This window comes from Pristiophorus japonicus, chromosome 17 (genome assembly GCF_044704955.1).
Source record: "Pristiophorus japonicus isolate sPriJap1 chromosome 17, sPriJap1.hap1, whole genome shotgun sequence".
In the NCBI taxonomy this organism is placed as follows: domain Eukaryota; kingdom Metazoa; phylum Chordata; class Chondrichthyes; family Pristiophoridae; genus Pristiophorus; species Pristiophorus japonicus.
In genome coordinates this window covers 117,744,230-117,768,314 of record NC_091993.1, presented here as the reverse complement: position 1 = coordinate 117,768,314, position 24,085 = coordinate 117,744,230, and the positions used below count along the sequence as shown (strand labels likewise).

The window sequence follows — 24,085 nt, the reverse complement described above, 5'->3', positions numbered from 1 at the left end:
ACTTCCTGTGGGCGGATGCTTCCGACCTGAAAAAAATCTACGAACTTACCTGATGATCCTGGAGGCTCAGCGATTTACAGTCCTGGGCCTCTATGGGTTGGCCTGCGTAGAGGCCCATGTATCCCAGGGGCATAAGCACTTTGCAAGCTCCTCTGGGATCACGTGGGCTGGCCCAACCAATGAAAGTAGGGGATCCTCATTCAAACTTATGGTGAGTTCCGTTTCTATGAAGCTGCCATATGAATAGGAATTTTTTAAAAAATTGTTCCTAGTATGCAGACGCGCTGGTAAGGCCAGCATTTATTACCCATACCTAATTGCCCTCGAGAAACTGGTAGTGAGCCGCCATATAACTGAGTGGCTTGTTCAGCTATTTCAGAGGGCAGTTAATAGTCAACCACATTGCTGTGCGTCTGGAGTCACATATAGACCAGACCGGGTAAGGACAACAGATTTCCTTTCCTAAAAGGATATTAGTGAACCAGATGGGTTTTTACAACAATCCAGTAGTTTAAAAAAAAAGTTAAATAGTTAATTATATAAATCTGGAATAGTAAGCTGAATTTAAATTCCCCCAGGTGCCATGGTGAGATTTGAACTCATGTCCCTGGATCATTAGTCCAGGCCTTGGGATTACTAGTCCAGTAACATAATCCCCAAAACATTTTTTTTTAAAAAACATTACATATTTAAAATTAATTAAAATGCAATTTAATTAAATATTTTATACAAAAATGTATTTTTTGGAAATTTATTTTAATAGTTTTAACAGGGCTAAAAATAAACTTACCTTAATGGACAGGGTTTTTAATATATAAATGTGAAAATATTTCATTTTTCTATTTAAAAAAATGCCTGCTTTTACCAACTTAAAAATTTCAAGAACATTCGCTGGGCAAATCCCTGCCCGTGGAGGCCCCTTTCCCAGGGATGCATGCGATCTATCTTGATTCTTGACAAATCACAAGTTCCGGGTTTCAACGCATGCGCAGTGCATGGCTAAACCTGGAACTTGCAGGGCCCCTAAAGACTTGTGCGCACCTCGTACGTGCCCGTAGGGGCCGCAAATTCAGCCCCATTAACATTGAAATAGATTTTCTTAAAACAAAAGAACAAGGTTATAAACAACATTTCTGTGTAAGGAATTTGACTTTTTTTTTGTTGCATGAATACGGAGCCCAAACCAGAATGCTCCAATATGGCGATACATTAATGCTGCACAGCACCACAAACTATGAAAGGGAATAATTTATGATAAGGCTCCTGTTTAGAAAACTTGATGGCGAGATATCAATTTGAAATTTACAACTGTATCATTTACTTTACCCTAGACTCAATTTGTGATGATGATTTCTGTTCTCCCAGATATATTTAGCATCTTAGCTTGTTTATTTTCCCTACAAAGGTGCTGGTAACGACAGTTCGTTACAAAGAGGCTGTATTTTTTTTTTAAAAACAAAAACTTTTTTTAACAAAAGAAACAAATATTTATTGCAATATTGAGAGAGTAAAAGCAAGAATTGAGTCCAGTGACAATCTCAAGCTCCAAGTTGTTTATATTTTTCTCATTTAGAACTGCCACTACAGTAACAAAGGAAGTCTGTACAAACAAGACTGAGCCTAACCCATAAAGCAACATTTCCAGCAGAGGAAAGTATTCACTATGTTAAAAACAGCTACAGTTTACCAAAATGAAATAAAACTGACAATAGCAGTTTGGCACAAATTTACAAAATACTCTGGCAATAGCTCGGAAAGGTATTTAGTTTTTAAAAAAGACAATTAATACATTGGATGATTAGAAGAGCCATTAGAAAATATCACAGTTCATTGTCAAAAATAAAGTTATCCAAATAACTACAACTTAGTAGTCATCAATGTTGAAACATGCTGAGGTATTATCAAGGGCATCAAATGGACACAAAAATTAAACAGATGAGAGAATATCATATTACAGCAAATTAAGCTTTTCCTCTATAAATCCCAAGGACAAGCAGTCAGATAAACCTAAAGTCGCTGCCAATAGCCTTCTGTAACTTGCTGTGTAAAGTTGTGTGCGAACCGCCGATGTTTACTTGTCTTGTAATATTCATCCTCCCTTGCAAGAAGCTCATTAATTTTACTTGTTATTCTTCCCAACAGCTGAATGGGGATCAGGAACTTGGTAGGAAATTAACCCATGTTCTACCAGGTAAAAGTGTCATGCATTGTCAGACAAGTATTTGACAAAACCATGTCACTTTTATAAACAAATATTTTAATATTTTTCAATGCACAAAAAAGTCAGGAAGCACTAGACTATTGCATTCTTCTGGCTGTAGCCCACACAAGTAAAAAGGACTCAACTTATCTAGTGGTAAGCTCTCTATGTGCACCAGATTGGACAAGTCAGAAAATATTGTCCAACCTGCAGCAGAAGCTTATTATTTACATACAAGCCTTCTGTTTTCAGCAAGTTTTCAGGTAAAATCTCCTCTCTGGATATTAGACATACATATGCAATGGAAGTGTGGCTGGCCTTGTGTGAAAGTCCCTGTTTTTATAGCCTCCAGGATGTTTTTACCATTACTCACCACCTTCAGAAAACACCGGAGGCTCAACGGAAGCAGCCATATAGATACTTTTTAAATCGTTCCTCATCCCTTGAGGCAGACAGTCCATGTTCTCCTTCAATGCTGGAACTATCTCGAGTACCAAGTCTCTTTTCAGACTTCTACCTCCATAGCTGTGCTTAGCTTTATTTCCCCCAACAGCTCATCACTGACTCCCACACATGCAATGTTCAGATGAAACCAGAGATCCCACGACATGAGAGATTTCAATGGGTATTTATTCTCTGCTGTACATTAGATGACCTATCTGGTCGCATGAAATCAGCAATTAAGGAGAAGGCTGCAAGTTGTATGGAATTTGAGAAAAAAATTGTATACATGAAAGGTTGAAGACAAAAAACACCAGCCATTGAGATGTAAAAAATTTCATAAGCCACTTCTACAAGTCATAAAAATACAGTATGCAATTATCTTTATTCTTAAAATGCACAGCACACCTATAGAAATGAAACTGTTTTACACAGTATGCATCAGTTATTTATCCCACTGCATTGTGATATTCTACATTTTAATATGACATGAATATCGATATACAATGGGTAATTTTTTCCCAAAGGCAGCTCAGATTTCCAAACAGATCTGCAGTTAGAGCAAACTGTAATGAAATCAGCATAGTACTACACACTGAAATAGTGCAGGCTATCAAGTTCTTGCCGAGCATATCTTGTGCTACACGCAACTCATCTAATTGGCCACTTTTTAAATATAAAGTAACACTCCCCCCACCGCTCTGAGCCGGACATCAACTGCTGCCAAAGGACTGCTGCTGAGATGCACAAATCATAGAAATTGGGTTCAAGAAGCCATTGTTTGGCACGTGTGTCTATGACATTTTAGCTCTTACTCGCACCCTTCAATATATCGGTCTCCAAGTATGTATCCAACTCTCTTGTAAATAATAACTTGTGGTATCACATTTGATAACATTCTTGCGAACAAAATTCTTCTAACCTTCCACGAGGCCGATCGCAGCAGAGTGGCAGTCTCCGACAAATGACACAAGGAAATCTACCCTATGCTCCATAACTTGACTTTTTATCTTAAATATAGGAATAATAGGAAATGAAAAACAACAAACATTGTCTATTCAGATGTAAGGAGCAGCAAGAGGAAAATCTGGCATGATAGAACATGTATGGCTAACCAAGATAATAATATACATTATGGTCATTTGTAAATACAATCATCATGGGACCCAAGGCCAGGCTTTCAACTTTTTTTTTTGATTGGCAGTCACTTAAAAATTCTAATCCAAATCTCGACAACCTGTGATGTGCTAAATGTAGTTTGGCACAAATTTTGCTCCTTAAAATTGTATTTGTTGGAGGCAAGTTTTGCAGGAATAAAAGCAAGTAATAACACTGGCAATTCAATATTTTAAAAAAATTCCGTAACAAATATTCCAATTCTTGACTAAACATAGATTAATACTCAAGCAAACACTTCAATGGTCACCAGAACATGGATTGCCTTTTCTCACCGACACCAAAAAATTGGGTCTGCTGGATGAGATTTCAGAGCCATCCTAAAAAAGAAAATCATACAGCGACTTGTAGATATTCCATTTCATCATTATTTGTGGTTTTTTTTTGGGGGGGGAGGGGGGCGGGGTAAAAGAGAGGTGGGGCAGAAAAGATGGCCTCCAAGGATGTCTAATTATCAGAATAAATGTAACCATCAGTTGTGGCAATGAATGTTGAACAATTCTAAGGCAAGAAAAATAACCAGGGCACAAGTTATTATGGCCAAGCTTGGTTGAATGTTTGAAAAGGCTATTTATCCCAATCAGAAGCAAGGAATCTCCTACAGAACCACTATCTTTTTAAAAAATATATATATTTTAGTTAGGTTTTTCATGATTGTGTTTTATTTCTTGTGGTCTATATGGCAGTGCTGTATTGTATTATAAAAATAATCAAGTGACAATAGTATCATACTACTCCACAGATCATAACTATGATATTCAAAAATCTTTTCGATCATGGCTGTTTCTATTAACATTCTGGTATGAACAGGCATGAACTGATCGGTTAAACTATCAGAATCCCTGCATTTAAAAAAAAAATCTGCAGGGATTAAATTGGAAATAAAACTCGGTAAGATACAGCAACATAATGGGTGATTCATCAGAAAAGTTTGGCCTGATTTTAACTGGCTAGATTTTAGCCATGATAAGTTTTTATATTAAAACAAGGATACAACTGCTGCCAACAAACCGGAAGTGTTCTACGCCTGCATGCTTCAGGTTAGTCAAGGGAGTGGGCTCATTTAAAAAAAAAAATGCCGGGAGGGAGCGAGCACTGAGGGAAAATGGCGGGAGGGGGCGAGCACTGAGGGAAAATGGCGGGAGGGGGCGAGCACGGAGGGAAAATGGCGGGAGGGGGCGGGCTCCAAGGGAAAAAAACAGAAGGTACCGGTTGCAGATTAATGCGTGGATCGTTTCTGCGCAGTTTCCGGTCTTTGGCAGCAATCACTCAGTTTTATATTTGGCAAACCTTGAACAATAGATGGCACTTGAACTCCCAATGGCAGTGCAAAATTCTAACCACAACTACAGGATAATACTACACCATCAGAAGTTCATAAGTCACTATATTCTGTGGATCTTAATACTGCTTTCTATCTGGGCAAATATACTTGAAATAATTTGCATTGGCATTGACCTACAGATATTTGTACTGTTGAATTGGGTTTTCTTTTTGGTGGATTCATCAGTTCTACCATCAATGTCATAGGATGTAACTTATATGTTAACAAGAAACACAAATTAATATAATCCTTTTACGAATTTCGTATCGGTCATTTACAAATGTCCTTTAGAACCAGTAAAAGGACTGATGACCAGTTATGGCAAAACAAGTTTCAACAATTCATGATGCTACGAAGTTTCAATATGTCTGGCAACAAATACATATCAAGAATACTTAATGAAATGCCTTCCAAAAAAAGCAATCTAATGGTCATAGATTTCACCATCTTTTGGTCAATCAACTCAACTGCATATTAACATTCAGAAGACAAAAAGAACAGAAACAAACAAGAATGAACAAAACTTTCTTGAACACAATGCTGAATCAGAACAAGTACATTATGTACTTACTGATTTCAGCCGAAAATGCAATTTAAAAAGTGTCCATAATACATATTTAGTATTGAATTAATATCTTGCATGCAGCCTCCCTCATGACGTCAGTCATTTCTCTTCAAACCTGCTGTACCTTTTGGCAGGCAGCATAACCAAGGAATAAAATGGTCCACTTGCAGGCTCCTTTTTATTAACAAAAGAAAAACCTAAAAAAAAAAATTATTTTAGAGGTTTTCAAAAATTGCTATCATAGGTAAAATACAGGTTAGAAAAATGTAAGCTTTACATTCATCAGGGCACGGTAATGTTTAAAAAATTCCAAGTTAAGCAGTCTGCTTTGTTTATGAGTTTAAATGTTCAGCATCTTCCCCCCCCCCCACACCAAAAAACTCCCACTACTCTATTATAAATCAAACATATTTTGCGTGCTAGTAGCAAGTCTGTAAGTTAGCTCAGGCTCTCACCTGGACATGCTCTCAATAACAAGTCTCAATATAATCCACATTCCTTCAAGTTATTTTTGATGATGACATCGGTCACTGCATCAAACACAAACTGCACATTCTTGGTATCTGTGGCACATGTGAAATGAGTATAGATCTCCTTGGTTTCTTTTCGTCTGTTCAAATCTTCAAAGTGACACTGAATATATGCTGCGGCTTCCTCGTAAGTGTTGGATCCTGGTCAAAAGCAAAGCAAGTGGTTTATTTTACATTAGACTGGAAGAGGGGAACAATACCAATACTGCAAATAGAATCCTGTATTATTTCAGATAGATGGTAAATTCTGCAGATACCGGCAATGGAATTTAGTTTTGATAATGACTTGACAAAGTGGTAAGTATTTCTACAGGATATATGAACAATGGTATTACAATGCATTTCAGAGTTCAAAAATTGCTGGAGGTCTAGCATGTTAAATGAGCCTGTGTGGATAGCATTACTGCCTTAACACGCTCCTAATTGGGTGCTTTCAGGCCTGTAACTCACCTCTAGCTATCTGCCAATCTATACAGTTTAGATGGATTGACACATTTCATCCATTTGTGTAATTGCATGGTATTCACTGCTATTTTATACTAAAAAATGTGACAAAGCAGACCACTAAATCTAATTTTGATTAAAATGGTTCCATATCAGACAACAAGCTGTTATTCTACGGTTGGTAACAAGACATTACCTGCATATTCTGGGTAACAAATTGTTAAAGGACTTCTCTTAATCTTCTCTTCAAATAGATCCTTTTTGTTCAGAAACAGAATAATGGATGTGTCTGTAAACCACTTGTTGTTGCAGATGCTATCAAAAAGTTTCATGCTCTCATGCATTCGGTTCTGTGGAAAGAAAATTCTATTGCTTGTACTTATAAAATAAACAATGCACAGATTTTTATCACTTGAATCCTTTTCTTAGTTAAGCACATGACATGACTTGCCTGCAGAAAAACAAAATACACTGAATAATTACCGAGTAATGTTACTACATAAATTGTCACACTGTAAAGCTAGGACAAGTACTTCTCCACCTTGCGTTTAAAGAGAGCATAAATTACCAGAACATCACTTACCTTTCAGGGGGTGTTTATTTATTTATTTATTGCAGACTTCTGGCTCATGAAGACTAGCCAGGTCCCCTTATCAGTTTATGAGGAGGCAGGGAAGAAGAATGCCTGCATTTTTTCTGAAGTAGTGGCATTGATTTCAATGCAAGCTAATGCTTTGCACTGGTCTGGGGTTTGATTTCAAATCATCCCGCCATCAAAATGCCATTAATGGCTGATGGAGGGATCTATCTCTACAAGCCTGAAAATAGACTACGAAAATAATCTCCTAAAAATGTGATGTGCATTCATTTTTTTTAAGTCAAGAGATAGGGAATTAAATTACTTTCCATATAAAAGTTTTTTGTTCGTGTTTCCTTCTCCTTTAATAATATATGGATATATAGTCATAATGATTACTACCAATCCAGCTCTGACCACTGACTGAGCAATCTAATAACTTAAGCGAGGTCCCTAAAACATGAAAACAATAGGACCAAAACACAAGTGCAACTTATTAACGTTTTGGAAAATGCATTCAGTTTGTGGTCTTGACCATAAACTGGAGCTGAACCTTACCAGTGCCATTTACCATGTCTGCCATTTATATACGGCCCTCCATTGTGAAAATTGAAGTAAGCTGGCCAAATCCCGATTGTAATATTTAACCCACTTTATCCTTTAATATACCCAACTGTTCATTGACCTTTTTCTCCTATTATTAAGTTATAAAAGTATTCTGGGCTCTTGTTACCTGCTGATTTCACTCTAATTCCCTTACTTTATTTATTTATATCCTTTAAAGTATTTTGGATTTTTTTTGTGTTCCTGCAAGCCTCCTTATTAAACTATTGTTGGCTGGATCTTGCTATGCTTTTAAAGAAATTAAATAGACTTTCCTTCCTCACCCTGTGCTACAGTCTGAAATGCTTTCAATTTTTTAAAGTCTTGTTTCCCCAGTTAAATTTGCTCAAAATGCTTCTCATAGCTCCAAAACCTGAGTTTTTAAACGTCCTGAAATCTACACAGTTAATGTAATTTTTAATTAAGTATTTTAACTAGATATAGCCCCTTTTGCTCCTGATACAAGCTGCTCATACATTCAGAGTTTAGCTGGTAACTGTTCCAGCAAGAAAAAACTTTATGAAATATATTTGTTTTTGTGTTTGGACAGAATTTTGTTCTAAATACACGCTCTTTATATTTATGAACAGCAATTTCATTCAGCTTAAAAAAAACTAGCAATCCTTTTGTAAAACAAATTGTGAAATTACCATAACTCTCAATTTTAATATGTATACAATTGCAGCAGGCAGTTTACGAAATCCTGTAAAGACACAATCTTGGCCTATTTCTTTACTGTCAGACGGACATGAGTTAGAACACAGGACGTACGTACCATTTCCTCATCTTCAGCAAGCACAAGATCGTAATCACTCAGCGCTACACAGAATATTATTGCCGTTACACCTTCAAAGCAATGAATCCACTTCTTTCGTTCTGATCTCTGTCCTCCTACATCAAACATCCTTAAATGGACAGAGAGATAACCTTAAAACTTTTAAAAGCAACAAATGAATTAAAACAGTCAAACATTACTACTAGTCTTCTGGAAAATATCTCAACACATTAAGTTTGTGTGCAATGAGTTTTGACACAGTAACATGCTGCACAGATATTCTAATGTATAATTTTATAAATATTTTAAATATATATATGCACACCATACATACATGTTTTACCACTCAATTTGTATGCTTAGTTTGTAAAATTCTGTATACAATTTCCTGCAGGACATCAGATTGCAGTGAATGTGATATACACACGCACAAGGAATACAGCCACAAACATAAAAAAAAATGTCTTGAGCTTATGGTTATCTCTGGGTATGCATTCACTGCAGCACCACAAGTACATGCTTTACTGATAGGACTTTCAACTTGGAATCTATTCTACTGCAACTCATATTACATATTGGAGGTGTACATGTATTGGATAGTATTAAAGTATTCTTGGCATAACATAGAGATTTGTTTTGTGTATATGGAGGGTTGAATAAATGGCAATGTAAAAAGCTTTTAAAAGGAGAGCTCAAATATACAGGAAAAGGGAAGTTTTTCCAATATAAGGGCTAAAAATTAGGGTGCTTCCCGTTTTGGGGCGGTAATACTCGCGGGGCGTGAGACTTTTTGCCAGGCACAAAAGTCTTGCCTTTCGTGAGAAATTGGGGTTACCACCCCCAAAAGGAAGTGGAGCACTAAATCAAGTGCTCCACTTCCTTTCTTGGGTGGTAGTGGGGCAGACGTCTCAGGAGCGGGGCTTATGACTCAGCAGCGCTACGCACTGGGCCGCATAGGAGGGACTCTTCCCTGAATTAAAGTGAAGGGCCCAAGCTGAATACTCTGCATTAATGAAAGGGTCCTACTTGCACCTCTGTGGAGCGGGGATGCTGTGCGATCAGCCGGGCACTCAAGCAGAGTGTCGGGCCATGGACCCCGTGTGCAAATCGGCAATGGGGCACACAAGAAAGCTGGCCATTTAAAAAAAAAAACAGCAGCCCACCTCCCCTTTAACTTTCGCCCCGCTAGTGGTTGACCGCCTGGTACACATCTCCCGAAGCGATCATTGCCTGGCACAGCTTCAGGGGGAGATACCCAATTTAGGGTCCAGGGCAGTACGCACGTTGATGACGTCAGCATCGCTGGCGCAGCAGAGTGGGGCGCTACGGGTTACTGCTGCTAAACTCCCACCGAATTTAGCAGGAGTTATTAGCGGCACCGCGTCTGGTCGCAAAGTCGTTTGTACCCCATTAGCTGCCCCTTCCCCCCCCCCCCCCTCCAGGGGTTCTAACAGGAGGCGCAAATGACCCGAATTTCTCCCTTTAAGTGTTTCACGTAAGTTATGTATCCCATACTTGTGAAAAAAGATCTTTGATGAATAGCCTGGACAGTAATGAGAAGAAAACAACTTTACTGGTGCAAAAGCAATATTAGCACATATTTCTGCATTGGTCCAATACTAGTTTATATTATCAGGGAAGGACTCAGCCCTCCCCCAGTCCTCTTCAGAGTTACGCTGCATATCTAACATTAGCGTCAAAATCGCTTAATTCCCAATTTAGCACCTTGCTGGCATTCGAACATAAGAAATAGGAGCAGGAGTAGGCCATTTGGCCCCTCGAACCTGCTCCAACATTCAATAAGATCATGGTTGATCTGATCTTGGCCTCAACACTTCCCTGATGCTCCCCATAACCCTTGACTCCCTTATTGTTCAAGAATCTATCTCCACGTTAAACATATTCAATGACCCAGCCTCCAAGCTCTCTGGGGTAGAGAATTCCAAAGAATCACCCTCAGAAGAAATTCCTCCTCATTTCTGTTTTAAAATGGGCGACCCCTTATTCTGAAACTATTCCCTAGTTCTAGATTTCCCCCACGCGGGGAAACATCCTCTCGGTGTCGACCATGTCATTCCCCCTCAGAATCTTAAGATTATGGCATATAGAATTCAGCAGCAGACTCAAGTTCTTGCATATAGACCTTTCATTTGGCAATAATTTAGATACCCTTACAAGTATAATTTGAGTCATAATTCATACAAAACCTTTAAATTGGGTACAAGCATACAGATTAACATCCAAGAATGAAAACATCTATTCCCTGCTCAATTGCTCTCTATTGCCAATTCCAACCAAGGACGGGCTTGCTTAACTTTAACAATTTTTAGTTGATAGGAGTAGGAAGTGTTGTTTGTTCAACTTATTTTCATCATCTGTGGTACAATTTTTAGAATTTTCAATTGTTCCCAATCAAGCCCCCAGTGCTTTAAAATGTAGATGCTGCTGCAGTATCCTGACTAGACTCTTGCTTCAGGCAAAGTACAAACACATACTGTGAATAATTGCCACTTAGGGGAGGTATCATATGGTAATCATCTCTTGCGAATCCATAAATTGAGAAAATTAACAAGAAAACTGTAGATGTAGATAAACTTCAATACTGAAGACGACCTGATAGGAGGTATTTTTTTAAAAAAACTCCATGAAACTATTATGGGTTCCGTAAATATATTTTTTAATACTCATCCCTGTAGTTTTATGGCTAAAAATGTAATGTTTTATTCCAATGAAATTAGATGTTTCTAGGTTACCACATGTGTCATCACAGGAGAAATGCAGATGACTTGTTTTGCTTCTTCAGGAATGATGGTTACGTTCTGAATTTCAGTACCCCTATGAATTTTCTTCTAGTGTTCAGGGTATTAGAGTCTAACTGTCAAATGCTTTCTGTGCTACTGAAATTTAATTATTGTTCAGCATGCCAAGGTCATAATCCAAGGTCAGTCAGGTTGAAACTGCACACCAATCACTGATAGATCTCGCCGCCTAGTTACCTCATGGCTTATTTCTGACATCAACAAACACAACATACCATGTGCCAGTATAAAAGCACCCAAATACTAACTATTCAAGCCACTTATCTCACAATATACCATGTTTCAAGCTGCCTGCTTCAACAATGGGGAAATGTTTCAATTTTTGCCTCTCGGGTGAGGCACACACACAAAAAAAACTTTACGCTCTGAACCAACATTTACCACCACCACCACAAGATAAGTAACCTGTTTTAGCTACTTATGTTGTCTTATATTAATCATTTTTGTCAGGCAGAATTTTGGGAGACCAAATTTTTGTGGATCTACAAGTCTACCGCTGAGATAGGGGAGTCAGATTGAGCGATGTAAACACTAGGAGCTCGCTCACGAACTGCAATTGCTCAGGAACTGACCTAAAGTAGCAACAGTATAAAAGCAGCTGTTGAAAATACTCTGTTCCATGTTAAAGCTAACTTCTACTTGTGGCATGTTATTCAACCATTAGATCTGTAAAGCGAATTGATGGAACAATACTATTTTTTGCAATATGACCAATTTTCACATCTTACATACATACATAGAAAAATAATGGCGAATTAGCACGCTCGCCATGACTAGTTCGTAATAAATCGAGCAATTTGCAGCAAAGAGTAGTTCCGATTCTCCATAAATCTCACTTCAACAGGTAGTGAATTGTTCCTATAGGCTTCTTAAACCTCTTATGTCTTGGCAGTATTTTTGTGCCGTTCATGTCGGAAGACAATAGTTTTCAGGTTGCAAAGCTGTTTCGACTCAAATGCAAATGAGATAGATTTCTTTCAGAAAATAATTTGGGTATACAGTACATGAGTAATTTGAGACCTTATATGGTAAGTGTAGCATGCTTGGAAGGGAAAAGATGACTCTTTAATATAGGGATTTTTCCCTCAGATCATGTCTGGATCTGTTGTAGACTAATTGATTATCATTTATCATACGACTACCTGGATGGCAGAAGGTGAATTAGATGGGCCTTTGTCTTATTTTGTGTAACAATTTCTACGTTCCCAAGAAAGCAGTTTGACTGTTCCTGATCATAATGGATGGGACCACTGTCTCTATACTTCATGATTGAAGAATGTTGGTACATTTCGCACACCTACCCTGCCATTCACTCATTAACTTCTCAAGGACAATACAATTCCCAAATAAAACTTGGTTACAATGTTCCCTTCTTCTGCTTGTTCTTTTTAAAAAAAAATCTTACTTTTCCTTTGTCTCTTTTTCTCTATCTACATTTCTCTTTTTATACCTAATGTGACTCGAATTCACCCTACTTCCTTCTTCGTTGTTCGCTCAGTTTCATTCTCTCCCCATTTCTTTCACTGGTGAAGGAGATAGATCATTTGGCACGATGTTCATGGGGTCCCAGAAGAGACCTTGAATTCGTTGCATTATTCCAGGAATTTGCAGTGCAAATATAGTGTGATCTGATCGGTAAGGTTAAAAAGTCCAATTAACTTCACTCGCCGCGAGATGTACCATTGCAGCAAGTTCTGGTCAGGATATAATTATATTGGATAGATATTCAAAATTGATTCTTAGTCCAATATGATCAGCATCAAGAATTTATGGCTGTGAAAGAACTGCATATTTACAGTTTGTAAAATAACAAATGGTACATATTCTGCTTGTGATTAAAGAGCATTATTACTTACTTAAAATACAGATCCTTGAAGGTAAAGTGTGTCTCCACTATCCCTGTAGTTTTCACTCTGGTCCTCAAAACATCTTGTTGAGTTGGGATGTAGTTTTGTAAGGATATTCTATCCAAATCATTCAAATAACTAAAGAAAATAATTTACAATTAATGCATTTGATGAAAATACACCAATAAATCCAACTATATTCATTTTCTAAGAGGAAGCCCCATTGTCACTGCACTTTTAAACATCTCTTGCTACATCTATATTGCTTTAAATACTTTTGATGGAAGAGTAAATGTTGATGAGATCTGGGGGAAATTAGTTAGATGAGATAGTAAGTCCAACAATGCAAGAAATGAATCAACACAAAACTGCCCTTAATTTGGCACTGATCAGCCAACTCAGAGCAATAAGGTAGCTGTTGTGGGAACTGGAAAAATTCATATTTATCGAATAAGGGATGCACTTCCTAGCTTGGTAGTAAGACACCTTGTAGGGGGACAGGAATGCAAATTATCCATCTGGTATTGCTGTGCTACTGCCATGTGTCCCCAGGCGGTTCACCTTGCCTAATCTTCAAAAAGTGATTTTACATTTTGGTCATACAATTATTTAGGGTACAATATCTTCCAAGGTTTACTCTAGCTTGCCCTTTAGATGACCATGACAGAGTTTCTAATATTTAATAACTCGGGTTACTCGACACAAAAAAGTGACTGTACGCTGCTAATTCTCCATTTGGATGTCAGATTTGGAGTGTGACTGCTCACCTGTTGGTACAATCAAAGCAACTAAAATTGAAAGAAAAGTCTTCTTCATTGGGAGAGGGGGGCAGGAGAAATAGAAAAAGGGTAGTGAACATCTAGGTTTGGAAACCATTTTTAAATTCAAACAGCAATTAGCTTATGATAATCTGGTTCACATAATCAACATTTGAATCAGTAAAACACACTAAAATGGGTCCTGTCGAATTACCATCAGCCCATAAATATCAACAAAGACTCATGGTGCCATTATATTATATAAAGCCACTTATATAAGTGGCTTTTGGTGCTCTAAGAGTTCACTCCATTTTTCTTGCAACAGATAAACAATAGCATGATCATGACAAGTTTTCTGGTTGAAAATCTTCCCTTAGAGCTGTGGAAGATCAATGCAGGTCAAGCACTTGGCCCAAATGCAGGCATATAAAATAGTTGTTGTAACAGTATATTTGTTGTAACAGCAGCAGTCGCCACTGTCATTATGTTACCACTCCAGCTCTGCTGTCACTAGCAACAGAATGAAAAATATCGAGATATATTCGGCAAGCAACTACCTCATTTACCTTGCAGCACTGCTACTGGAGTCAAGGTTCTGCCAGTGGCAGCAATGCTGCAGGTAAATGCAGCACCAGATTAGCCATTGGTATAACAATAACATTTCCAAAAACTCGAACTGGAGTGAAAATGGTCTTGATATGCTACTAGACAACAATTACTAAGCAATAGAATCTGCATTAATGCCTCCAAAATGTAACTTCAGACTAGTCAGGCAACCAAAGAGCTGAGACTCTTTGGCAAACTAACCAAAACTCTACATAGCGGAAAATGGCTTTCTTGCAGATCTATGTTAGAGTCAACATGGCTCAGTTCGCAGCCTCCCTGACTCTGGAGTTAGGATTAAAGAACTTGCATTTATATAGCATTGTAGCACCTGCTCAGGATATCCCAAAGTATTTTACATCCAATGAATTAAAAAAAATATATATAGTCACTTATGTAGACAATCAGCAATACACAGTAAGGTCCCACAAATAACAAATTAAATCAACAACTAGTTAAACAGTTTTGCTTGGGTGGTCCAGGAAATCAGGGGAATCCCTGTTCCTCTTTGAATAATGCAATGGGAGCTTTGTGCTCAACCATGTAAAAGAAAAGAAAGAAAGACAGATTTATATAGCGCCTTTCACGACCACCAGATGTCTCAAAGCGCTTTTCAGCCAATGAAGTACTTTTGGAGTGTAGTCACTGTTATAATGTAGGAAACGCGGCAGCCAATTTGCGTACAGCAAGCTTCCACAAACAGCAATGCGATAATGACTAGATAATGTTTTTGTTATGTTGATTGAGGGATAAATTTTGGCCAGGACTCCCTTGCTTTTCTTTGAAATAGTGCCATGGGATCTTTTACGTCCACTTAAGGGGGCAGACGGGACCTCGGTTTAACGTCTCATCCGAAAGACAGCACCTCCGACAGTGCAGCACTACCTCAGCACTACACTGGAGTGTAGACCAAAGGGACCGTGGTTTAACATCTAATCCAAGCACATTCCAAATGAAGCGTCAGAAGAAAACGATCAAGCAGTCTTACTAAAGTTTCAAACACAGATGGCAGTCAGCTATGCTACACTAAACATCATTGTAGTAAAAGGCATATAGAATTTTGATCATTCTCTTGCTTTTTGACAAATAATCCAAGACTGATATAATTGCTGGTAAGCATCAAAGCTTAGTAAAGGTGATTACAGCAATTCAATCTAAATGGTGTGCACAAAATAAACACCAAAAGGAGGCACAGAAGCTACTTGCTCACAGCTTGATTTGGCACTGTGTTAGACACAAAACTTGCATTACCAAAATAATTTTAGCATTAAAAAACTATACTTACTACGATGCTGAGTCATTCAGCTGGTATTCTCTGGATCTACCGAAACAAGCCTGAACACCATTATCCTGCCACAATCGTTTGATAACACCTGCAAGTTCTGTTGTCATGATCCCTTCCTCTGTGGTCCCTGCTAGGACAAACAACTGGCGGGCATCATCCTACATACAAGAAAAAGTGCTTTAAGAGGTTGGAAATTACCCAGGAATGTCTAATACTGTACACTTAATCTTTGAACACTGACTTTACATCATTTATCACAATGTTTCATATACCACATCTGTATAGAAAAATAATTTTGCCAAATTAATAAAATGTATCTGCAGGCCAAGAATTAAAGATTTTAATTATGTTCGAAAATGGCTAATGACTAAAACTGCAACAGTTAACACAATATATTTCCTGTGACATGGTTAAACAAAGCTGAACACCTAAAGCTCCAATAATTGAATCTATTGGCCATCCTTTGGCTTCAGCCAGGTCTCAGTTACACCCATTTTATTCAACCCTTCTTCAGCTCCAGTAGCCAACTATAAAATATTGTGTCATTTACAAATTTAGATCAGTGCAAAAAAAACTCAAATGAAAAGATCTTATCTTTAACTTTGGTACTGTCCCTACCAAAAGAATTACTTGTAATGTTTGTTCTCGAAGTGACGGTTAGTGTTAGGTTACAGAACATTCCCAGCAATATCAGCAAACATTTCCTGTGCCGGAGCAATCCAGATCAGTTGGAGCCTAAAGTTTCCTCACACTGCCCAGGAGATACTTTATTTTAAGCCTCCTTTATCAATGTTTTCCTTTCCTAATGGTATGGATTCTTCCCTGGGTGAGATTTTAAAGATGCCGAATGCCCTCTGGCACCACACCCAAAGAGCCATTATTCGGATGCAAGCCCGATAATGAGTGTCGGGAAGCTATTTAACCATGGGGACATCATAATTTTGCCTGATCATGCCCTCTCTTGGCATCCATACATGCATTCCCAGCAGGAGTCACTGGATAGCCATTAGGTGCAGAAAATCAGGTTATTTTTGCACCCATCTTACCTAGGAGCTTTGAGACTATTTGTAATTGCAGCTTATATTACCACAGATCTAGGACAGTTCTGGTTTGCAGGACTCATTCTACTGGCTGGGAAACTCACAGCCATCATTGAAGGTAAAAGATCGATCGATATCTAATCGCAAAATCAATCCCTTTACTATGCACATGTGGCATTTCAAGTTTAAAGAAAATTTTCTTGTGGCCTTTGTCAGCGATATTTAATGTCACATGAGTCCACCACGCACACCTCAGTTGGAGAAACTAGTTTCATATTGGGACTTTACAGTTAGAAATAATACAGTATCCTCACCCTGGTAAAATGCATATGTATACTTGTGGTTTACACATCCCTTTTTGTACCTCCAATCTTTCTCATCCAGAGTATGTAGCTTTTATATTTTCATATCCTGATAATATCAAACTGTGTCTAATTACCCATCCTTCCCTATCTAATTTAAGTGCTTTTAATATAGTTTGTTGCAATCTCAACATCTTTGCCACTTTGGATGAGAATACTTAGTAGAAACAGGAAGCAGAATTAAGTGGCTCACTTAATTCCAGCAAACAAAATTGTGGTTATATGGGTCAAACCGTCAATTCCGTATGCAATGCTGAATATTGGCTCATAAGTTATGAAAATTTGACTTTAAATTAAAATGCTTTTCATACAGAACCTCTATATGGTTTCTTTGTTGTTCACTGACATTTGGTGTAACTTTATACCTTATGGTAATTATTCATGGGATACCAGTTAACCTGATTTAATAAGTTAACTACAGTTTTGCATACTAAATATGCAGTTTAATGTGTAGAACTATAATTTCCCTTTGTTGAACTTGGGGGATTTGACAGGTGTAATGCTTTATTTTGCTCTCTGCTTCTACTAAATCTTTCTCATGTGTACTCTTACACCCAGAACTGAAAAGTTGCACCAGACCTAAACAAAGATCCTTTAGATTAGACAAAAAGCCTTTAGTGTAGACAAAGGGGATAGGTAATTAGATACACATTGATACTACCAGGATATGAAAGTATAACAAATAATATAACTAAAGGCTCTGGTCATTGTGTTACAACCCTCCCCCACCCCCCCGCCTCCCAAAATAGATTTCTCTTAAATCATTTCTCCAAAAATATAATATTTATTTGGGACAGACTCAAATTACTAAATGCAGGTTCAAATTTGAATCAATGATATTAAAGCATTATAAACTAGCAGTCTTTAAAATGATTGACAATCATAAAATAGATTTTCCAACACTGCTCTTAATAGCTTCTGTTTCCATTCATTAATAGAAGTATCCTATACATGTCGGTGCAAAGTACCAGATCTTTTTTAATTAAACCAAATCTGTTCTGTAAAATCTTGAACGTTCTCCATTTTTCAACAACTTCTTTAATAGCAGAGAAGTATCGACTGGATGACTTAAATACACTGGAAAAAAAAGTATTTATTCTATTCTGCTTTCTTCTGTAATACTTCAGCTCATCAGTAACCGAAGGATTATGTATTAGATTCAAAACATCATGTACGTCTACTCACTGCTCTTGTTGGGTCTCCAAAGTCAACCTTCAACCGCCCCATGGCCCTGATTATAGCAATGATGGACTGAATTGTATTGCTATAAACCACTGCTTTATACTGTTTGCACTCCTCCTCAGAGTACCCATCCTCATGAATAATTCTGCAAGGAAAAGGAGAAAAAAAACTAATTAATATTGTTCCAGAAATTCAATAAGGAATGCAATGCAGAACTAAACTCAAGTTTAGGACTATAGACAAACTACTAATGTCAAACTGAAACCATGTCACACCAACACCACCATATAAAATTATTCTCAAATCGGGTACTCTACAAAAAGTGAACTGTTCAACCTTCAGTTCTCACTCTGAATTAATCAGTGAGAGATGGAAGGCTAAATTAAGGCTAACCATGGGGAGAGAAAAGAGTGCTTTCAACGTTAAGAACTGCTTCCAGCTAGATAACGAGAAAACATGGTTATAAAAAAGTTTCAGCTGCAAACTCTTTCCTCCCCACAATGACTCACTGTCTTGGATCTCCCCACACACACGTCAGCTCCAGCAACAGCAACAAGTAGTTCCACTGGACGTGGCATAGATTTGACTCCTGACAGTCTGATCTTGGAACATAGCAGTGCCTTGCCAGCACTGGCATGTTTAAACTTGTACTCTACTGATGAAAGTTTACTGAAATTCTGTTGGTGCTATTTTCTTACCATGTCCAAAGTATGATCTACATATGCACCTTGCAGAGGATTTCAATTGGAGTTGGCACTGACTATGAGGTTATGTTTTTGATAGGATCCAAATCCTGAAGCAGCTTTTCTCTCAAAGAGCAGCTTCGCAATCAAACCAGAGAGCCTGAAACTGTTCCCTAGTGATAAAGGCAGAGGTTTCTCTCAACCACCAAACTGGTTTTCAGATTATTTGTTGCAACTGTAAGGGAGTCAAATTGCATCATAAAGATGCATCCTGTCCACTCAAATCTATTTGCACTCTAAGCCCAAGGGAAACTGCTCCAAGTAACTTGCCCAGGGATCTAGTTACATACACAAAAGTAGGTGGCACTCTTAATAACATAGTAGGAACAACTGAGGTGTTATGGTCCATCACTCCCACTTTCATCAATAGTAACCAAAATGGCATCAAATTGAAAAATATTAATCCTGAGGCATAGCAAGGCAGCTGCTTTCCTCGTTTATCAGCAGCCATAAGTAAAAAGACACGACTGCTGCCACGAACCAGAAGCAGTCTGCATATGCGTGCTGCCGGATGGTCATGGGAACGGGTTTGTGATTTAAAACATTTGGCCGGAAAGGGTGATGGGTTGTTGAGAAAGCCAGGAAAATTTAAAATAGCCAGGAAGGGAGCGGGCTGGTCAGAAAGCCGGGAAGGGAGCAGGCTGGTGAAAAAGCTGGGAAACCGGAGCACTTCTCAGATCCTCCGTCTGTTGTGGTGAACATTATTTTTTTTAAATTTGAGACCAACATAAGAACATAAGAATTAGGAACAGGAGTAGGCCATCTAGCCCCTCGAGCCTGCTCCGCCATTCAACAAGATCATGGCTGATCTGGCCATGGACTCGGCTCCACTTACCCGCCCGCTCCCCACAACCCTCAATTCCCTTATTAGTTAAAAATCTATCTATCTGTGACTTGAATACATTCAATGAGCTAGCCTCAACTGCTTCCTTGGGCAAAGAATTCCACAGATTCACAACCCTCTGGGAGAAGAAATTCCTTCTCAACTCGGTTTTAAATTGGCTCCCCCGTATTTTGAGGCTGTGCCTCCTAGTTCTAGTCTCCCCGACCAGTGGAAACAACCTCTCTGCCTCTATCTTGTCTATCCCTTTCATTATTTTAAATGTTTCTATAAGATCACCCCTCATCCTTCTGAACTCCAACAAGTAAAGACCCAGTCTACTCAACCTATCATCATAAGGTAACCCTCTCATCTCCGGAATCAGCCTAGTGAATCGTCTCTGTACCCCCTCCAAAGCCAGTATATCCTTCCTTAAGTAAGGTGACCAAAACTGCACGCAGTACTCCAGGTGCGGCCTCACCAATACTCTATACAGTTGCAGAAGGACCTCCCTGCTTTTGTACTCCATTCCTCTCGCAATGAAGGCCAACATTCCATTCGCCTTCCTGATTACCTGCTGTACCTGCAAACTAACTTTTTGGGATTCATGCACAAGGACCCCCAGGTCCCTCTGCACCGCAGTATGTTGTAATTTCTCCCCATTCAAATAGTATTCCCTTTTTTGTTTTTTTTCCCCCAAGGTGGATGACCTCACACTTTCCGACATTGTATTCCATCTGCCAAACCTTAGCCCATTCGCTTAACCTATCTAAATCTCTTTGCAGCCTCTGTGTCCTCGACACAACCCGCTTTCCCACTAATCTTTGTGTCATCTGCAAATTTTGTTACACTACACTCTGTCCCCTCTTCCAGGTCATCTATGTATATTGTAAACAGTTGTTGGCCCAGCACCGATCCCTGTGGCACACCACTAACCACCGATTTCCAACCCGAAAAGGACCCATTTATCCCGACTCTCTGCTTTCTGTTAGCCAGCCAATTCTCTATCCATGCTAATACATTCTACTGACCCCGCGTACCTTTATCTTCTGCAGTAACCTTTTGTGTGGCACCTTATCGAATGCCTTTTGAAAATCTAAATACACCACATCCATCGGTACACCTCTATCCACCATGCTCGTTATATCCTCAAAGAATTCCAGTAAATTAGTTAAACATGATTTCCCCTTCATGAATCCATGCTGCGTCTGCTTGATTGCACTATTCCTATCAAATGTCCCGCTATTTCTTCCTTAATGATAGTTTCAAGCATTTTCCCCACTACAGATGTTAAACTAACCGGCCTATAGTAACCTGCCTTTTGTCTGCCCCCTTTTTTAAACAGAGGTGTTACATTAGCTGCTTCCCAATCCGCTGGTACCTCCCCAGAGTCCAGAGAATTTTGGTAGATTATAACGAATGCATCTGCTATAACTTCCGCCATCTCTTTTAATACCCTGGGATGCATTTCATCAGGACTAGGGAACTTGTCTACCTTGAGTCACATTAGCCTGTCCAGCACTACCCCACTAGTGATAGTGATTGTCTCCAGGTCCTCCCTTCCCACATTCCTGTGACCAGCAATTTCTGGCATGGTTTCTGTGTCTTCCACTGTGAAGACCGAAGCAAAATAATTGTTTAAGGTCTCAGCCATTTCCACATTTCCCATTATTAAATCCTCCTTCTCATCTTCTAAAGGACCAACATTTACTTTAGTCACTCTTTTCCGTTTTATATATCTGTAAAAGCTTTTACGATCCGTTTTTATGTTTTGCGCAAGTTTACCTTCGTAATCTATCTTTCCTTTCTTTATTGCTTTCTTAGTCATTCTGTGCTGTCGTTTAAAATTTTCCCAATCTTCTATTTTCCCACTAATCTTGGCCACATTATATGCATTGGTTTTTAATTTCATATTCTCCTTAATTTCCCTGGTTATCCACGGCTGGTTATCCCTTCTCTTACCGCCCTTCTTTTTCATTGGAATATATTTTTGTTGAGCACCTTGAAAGAGCGCCTTAAAAGTCCTCCACTGTTCCTCAATTGTGCCACCGTTTAGTTTGTGTTTCCAGTCTACTTTAGCCAACTCTGCCCTCATCCCACTGTAGTCTCCTTTGTTTAAGCATAGTATGCTCGTTTGAGACACTACTTCCTCACCCTCAATCTGTTTTACAAATTCAACCATACTGTGATCACTCATTCCGAGAGGATCTTTTACTAGGAGATCGTTTATTATTCCTGTCTCATTACACAGGACCAGATCTATGATAGCTTGCTCCCTTGTAGGTTCTGTAACATACTGTTCTAAGAAACAATCCCGTATGCATTCTATGAATTCCTCCTCCAGGCTACACCGTGCGATTTGAGTTGACCAATCGATATGTAGGTTAAAATCACCCATGATTACTGCTGTTCGTTTTTCACATGCCTCCATTATTTCCTTGATTACTGCCCGCCCCACCGTGAAGTTATTATTTGGGGGCCTATAAACTACGCCCACCAGTGACTTTTTCCCCTTATTATCTCTAATCTCCACCCACAATGATTCAACATTTTGTTCATTAGAGCCAATATCGTTTCTCACAACAGCCCTGATATCATCCTTTATTAACAGAGCTACCCCACCTCCTTTCCCTTCTTGTCTATCTTTCCGAATCGTCAGATACCCCTGTATGTTTAATTCCCAGTCTTGGCCACCCTGCAACCACGTTTCTGTAATGGCCAGCAAATCATACCCATTTGTAATGATTTGTGCCGTCAACTCATTTACTTTATTTCGAATGATGCGTGCGTTTAGGTAGAGTGTTTTAATACTAGTTTTTAATCCATGATTTTTAGTTTTGACCCCTCCTGCAGCCCTTTTACATTCAGTGGCCCTTTTTGTTTTTTGCCTTGGGTTTCTCTGCCCTCCACTTTTACTCATCTCCTTTCTGTCTTTTGCTTTTGTCTCCTTTTTGTTTCCCTCTGTCTTCCTGCATTGGTTCCCATCCCCCTGACAGTTAGGCGTAGATTGCTTCTGCGCAGTTTCCGGTTCATTGGCAGGAGTCACTCCATACGTAAAATGCTACTGAAATTAATCTATAAATTTTGGTACGGGTCATCTCGGACTGAATCCAAACAGGTCTCAGAGGCCAAAGGGCAGTGCACAAACACATTGCACCAATCAGGATCCCTCACCCTTTATATACATTATAGGCAACTTACAATACAAAGATGGTATGTAGTATGAAAATAAGTTTGAAATAATACATTTGTATTTTACTTTGTTCTACTAGTTTTATGCAGGAGAATAATGCGTGGATGACAGATGTCAGGTTGCAAATACATCTGAGAATAGAAAGGTCAGAGGAGAAGTGAAAAAGAAAATAAGAGGAGCAAAGAAAAGGTACGAGAATAGAATGGCAGCCAACATAAGAGGTAATCCAAAAGTCGTCTATAGGCATATAAATATTAAAGGGTAGTAAGAGGAGGGATAGGGCTGTTTAGGGACCAAAATGGAGACCTATGCATGGAAGCAGAGCGCATGCCCGAGGTACTAAATGATTACTTTGCATCAGTCTTCACCAAGGAAGAGGATGCTGCCATAGACATAGTGAAGGAGAAGGTGGTGGAGACACTTGATAAAGAGGTATTAGAAAGGCTGGCTGCACTTAAAGTAGATAAATCACCAGGAGTGGATACAAGAACATAAGAATTAGGAACAGGAGTAGGCCATCTAGCCCCTCGAGCCTGCTCCGCCATTCAACAAGATCATGGCTGATCTGGCCGTGGACTCAGCTCCACTTACCCGCCCGCTCCCCATAACCCTTAATTCCCTTATTGGTTAAAAATCTATCTGTGATTTGAATACATTCAATGAGCTAGCCTCAACTGCCTCCTTGGGCAGAGAATTCCAGAGATTCACAACCCTCTGGGAGAAGAAATTCCATCTCAACTCGGTTTTAAATTGGCTCCCCCGTATTTTGAGGCTGTGCCCCCTAGTTCTAGTCTCCCC

General features: G+C 38.9%; 1 protein-coding gene across 1 annotated transcript in view; it reads right to left on the bottom strand.

Annotated features, from left to right (window-relative positions):
• Positions 1 to 1,538: 1,538 nt before the first annotated feature.
• Positions 1,539 to 24,085, bottom strand: part of LOC139228052 (guanine nucleotide-binding protein G(i) subunit alpha-3) — a 45,987-nt gene continuing 23,440 nt past the window's right edge. The window contains exons 3-9 of the mRNA XM_070859198.1: positions 18,535 to 18,676; positions 15,948 to 16,105; positions 13,311 to 13,439; positions 8,636 to 8,765; positions 6,877 to 7,030; positions 6,162 to 6,377; positions 1,539 to 5,903 (exon numbers count right to left, since the gene is read on the bottom strand). Of these exons, the coding sequence (XP_070715299.1) occupies positions 6,187 to 6,377; positions 6,877 to 7,030; positions 8,636 to 8,765; positions 13,311 to 13,439; positions 15,948 to 16,105; positions 18,535 to 18,676 (904 nt within the window). The 3' untranslated portion in view covers positions 1,539 to 5,903; positions 6,162 to 6,186. The remainder of the gene's footprint in view (positions 5,904 to 6,161; positions 6,378 to 6,876; positions 7,031 to 8,635; positions 8,766 to 13,310; positions 13,440 to 15,947; positions 16,106 to 18,534; positions 18,677 to 24,085) is intronic.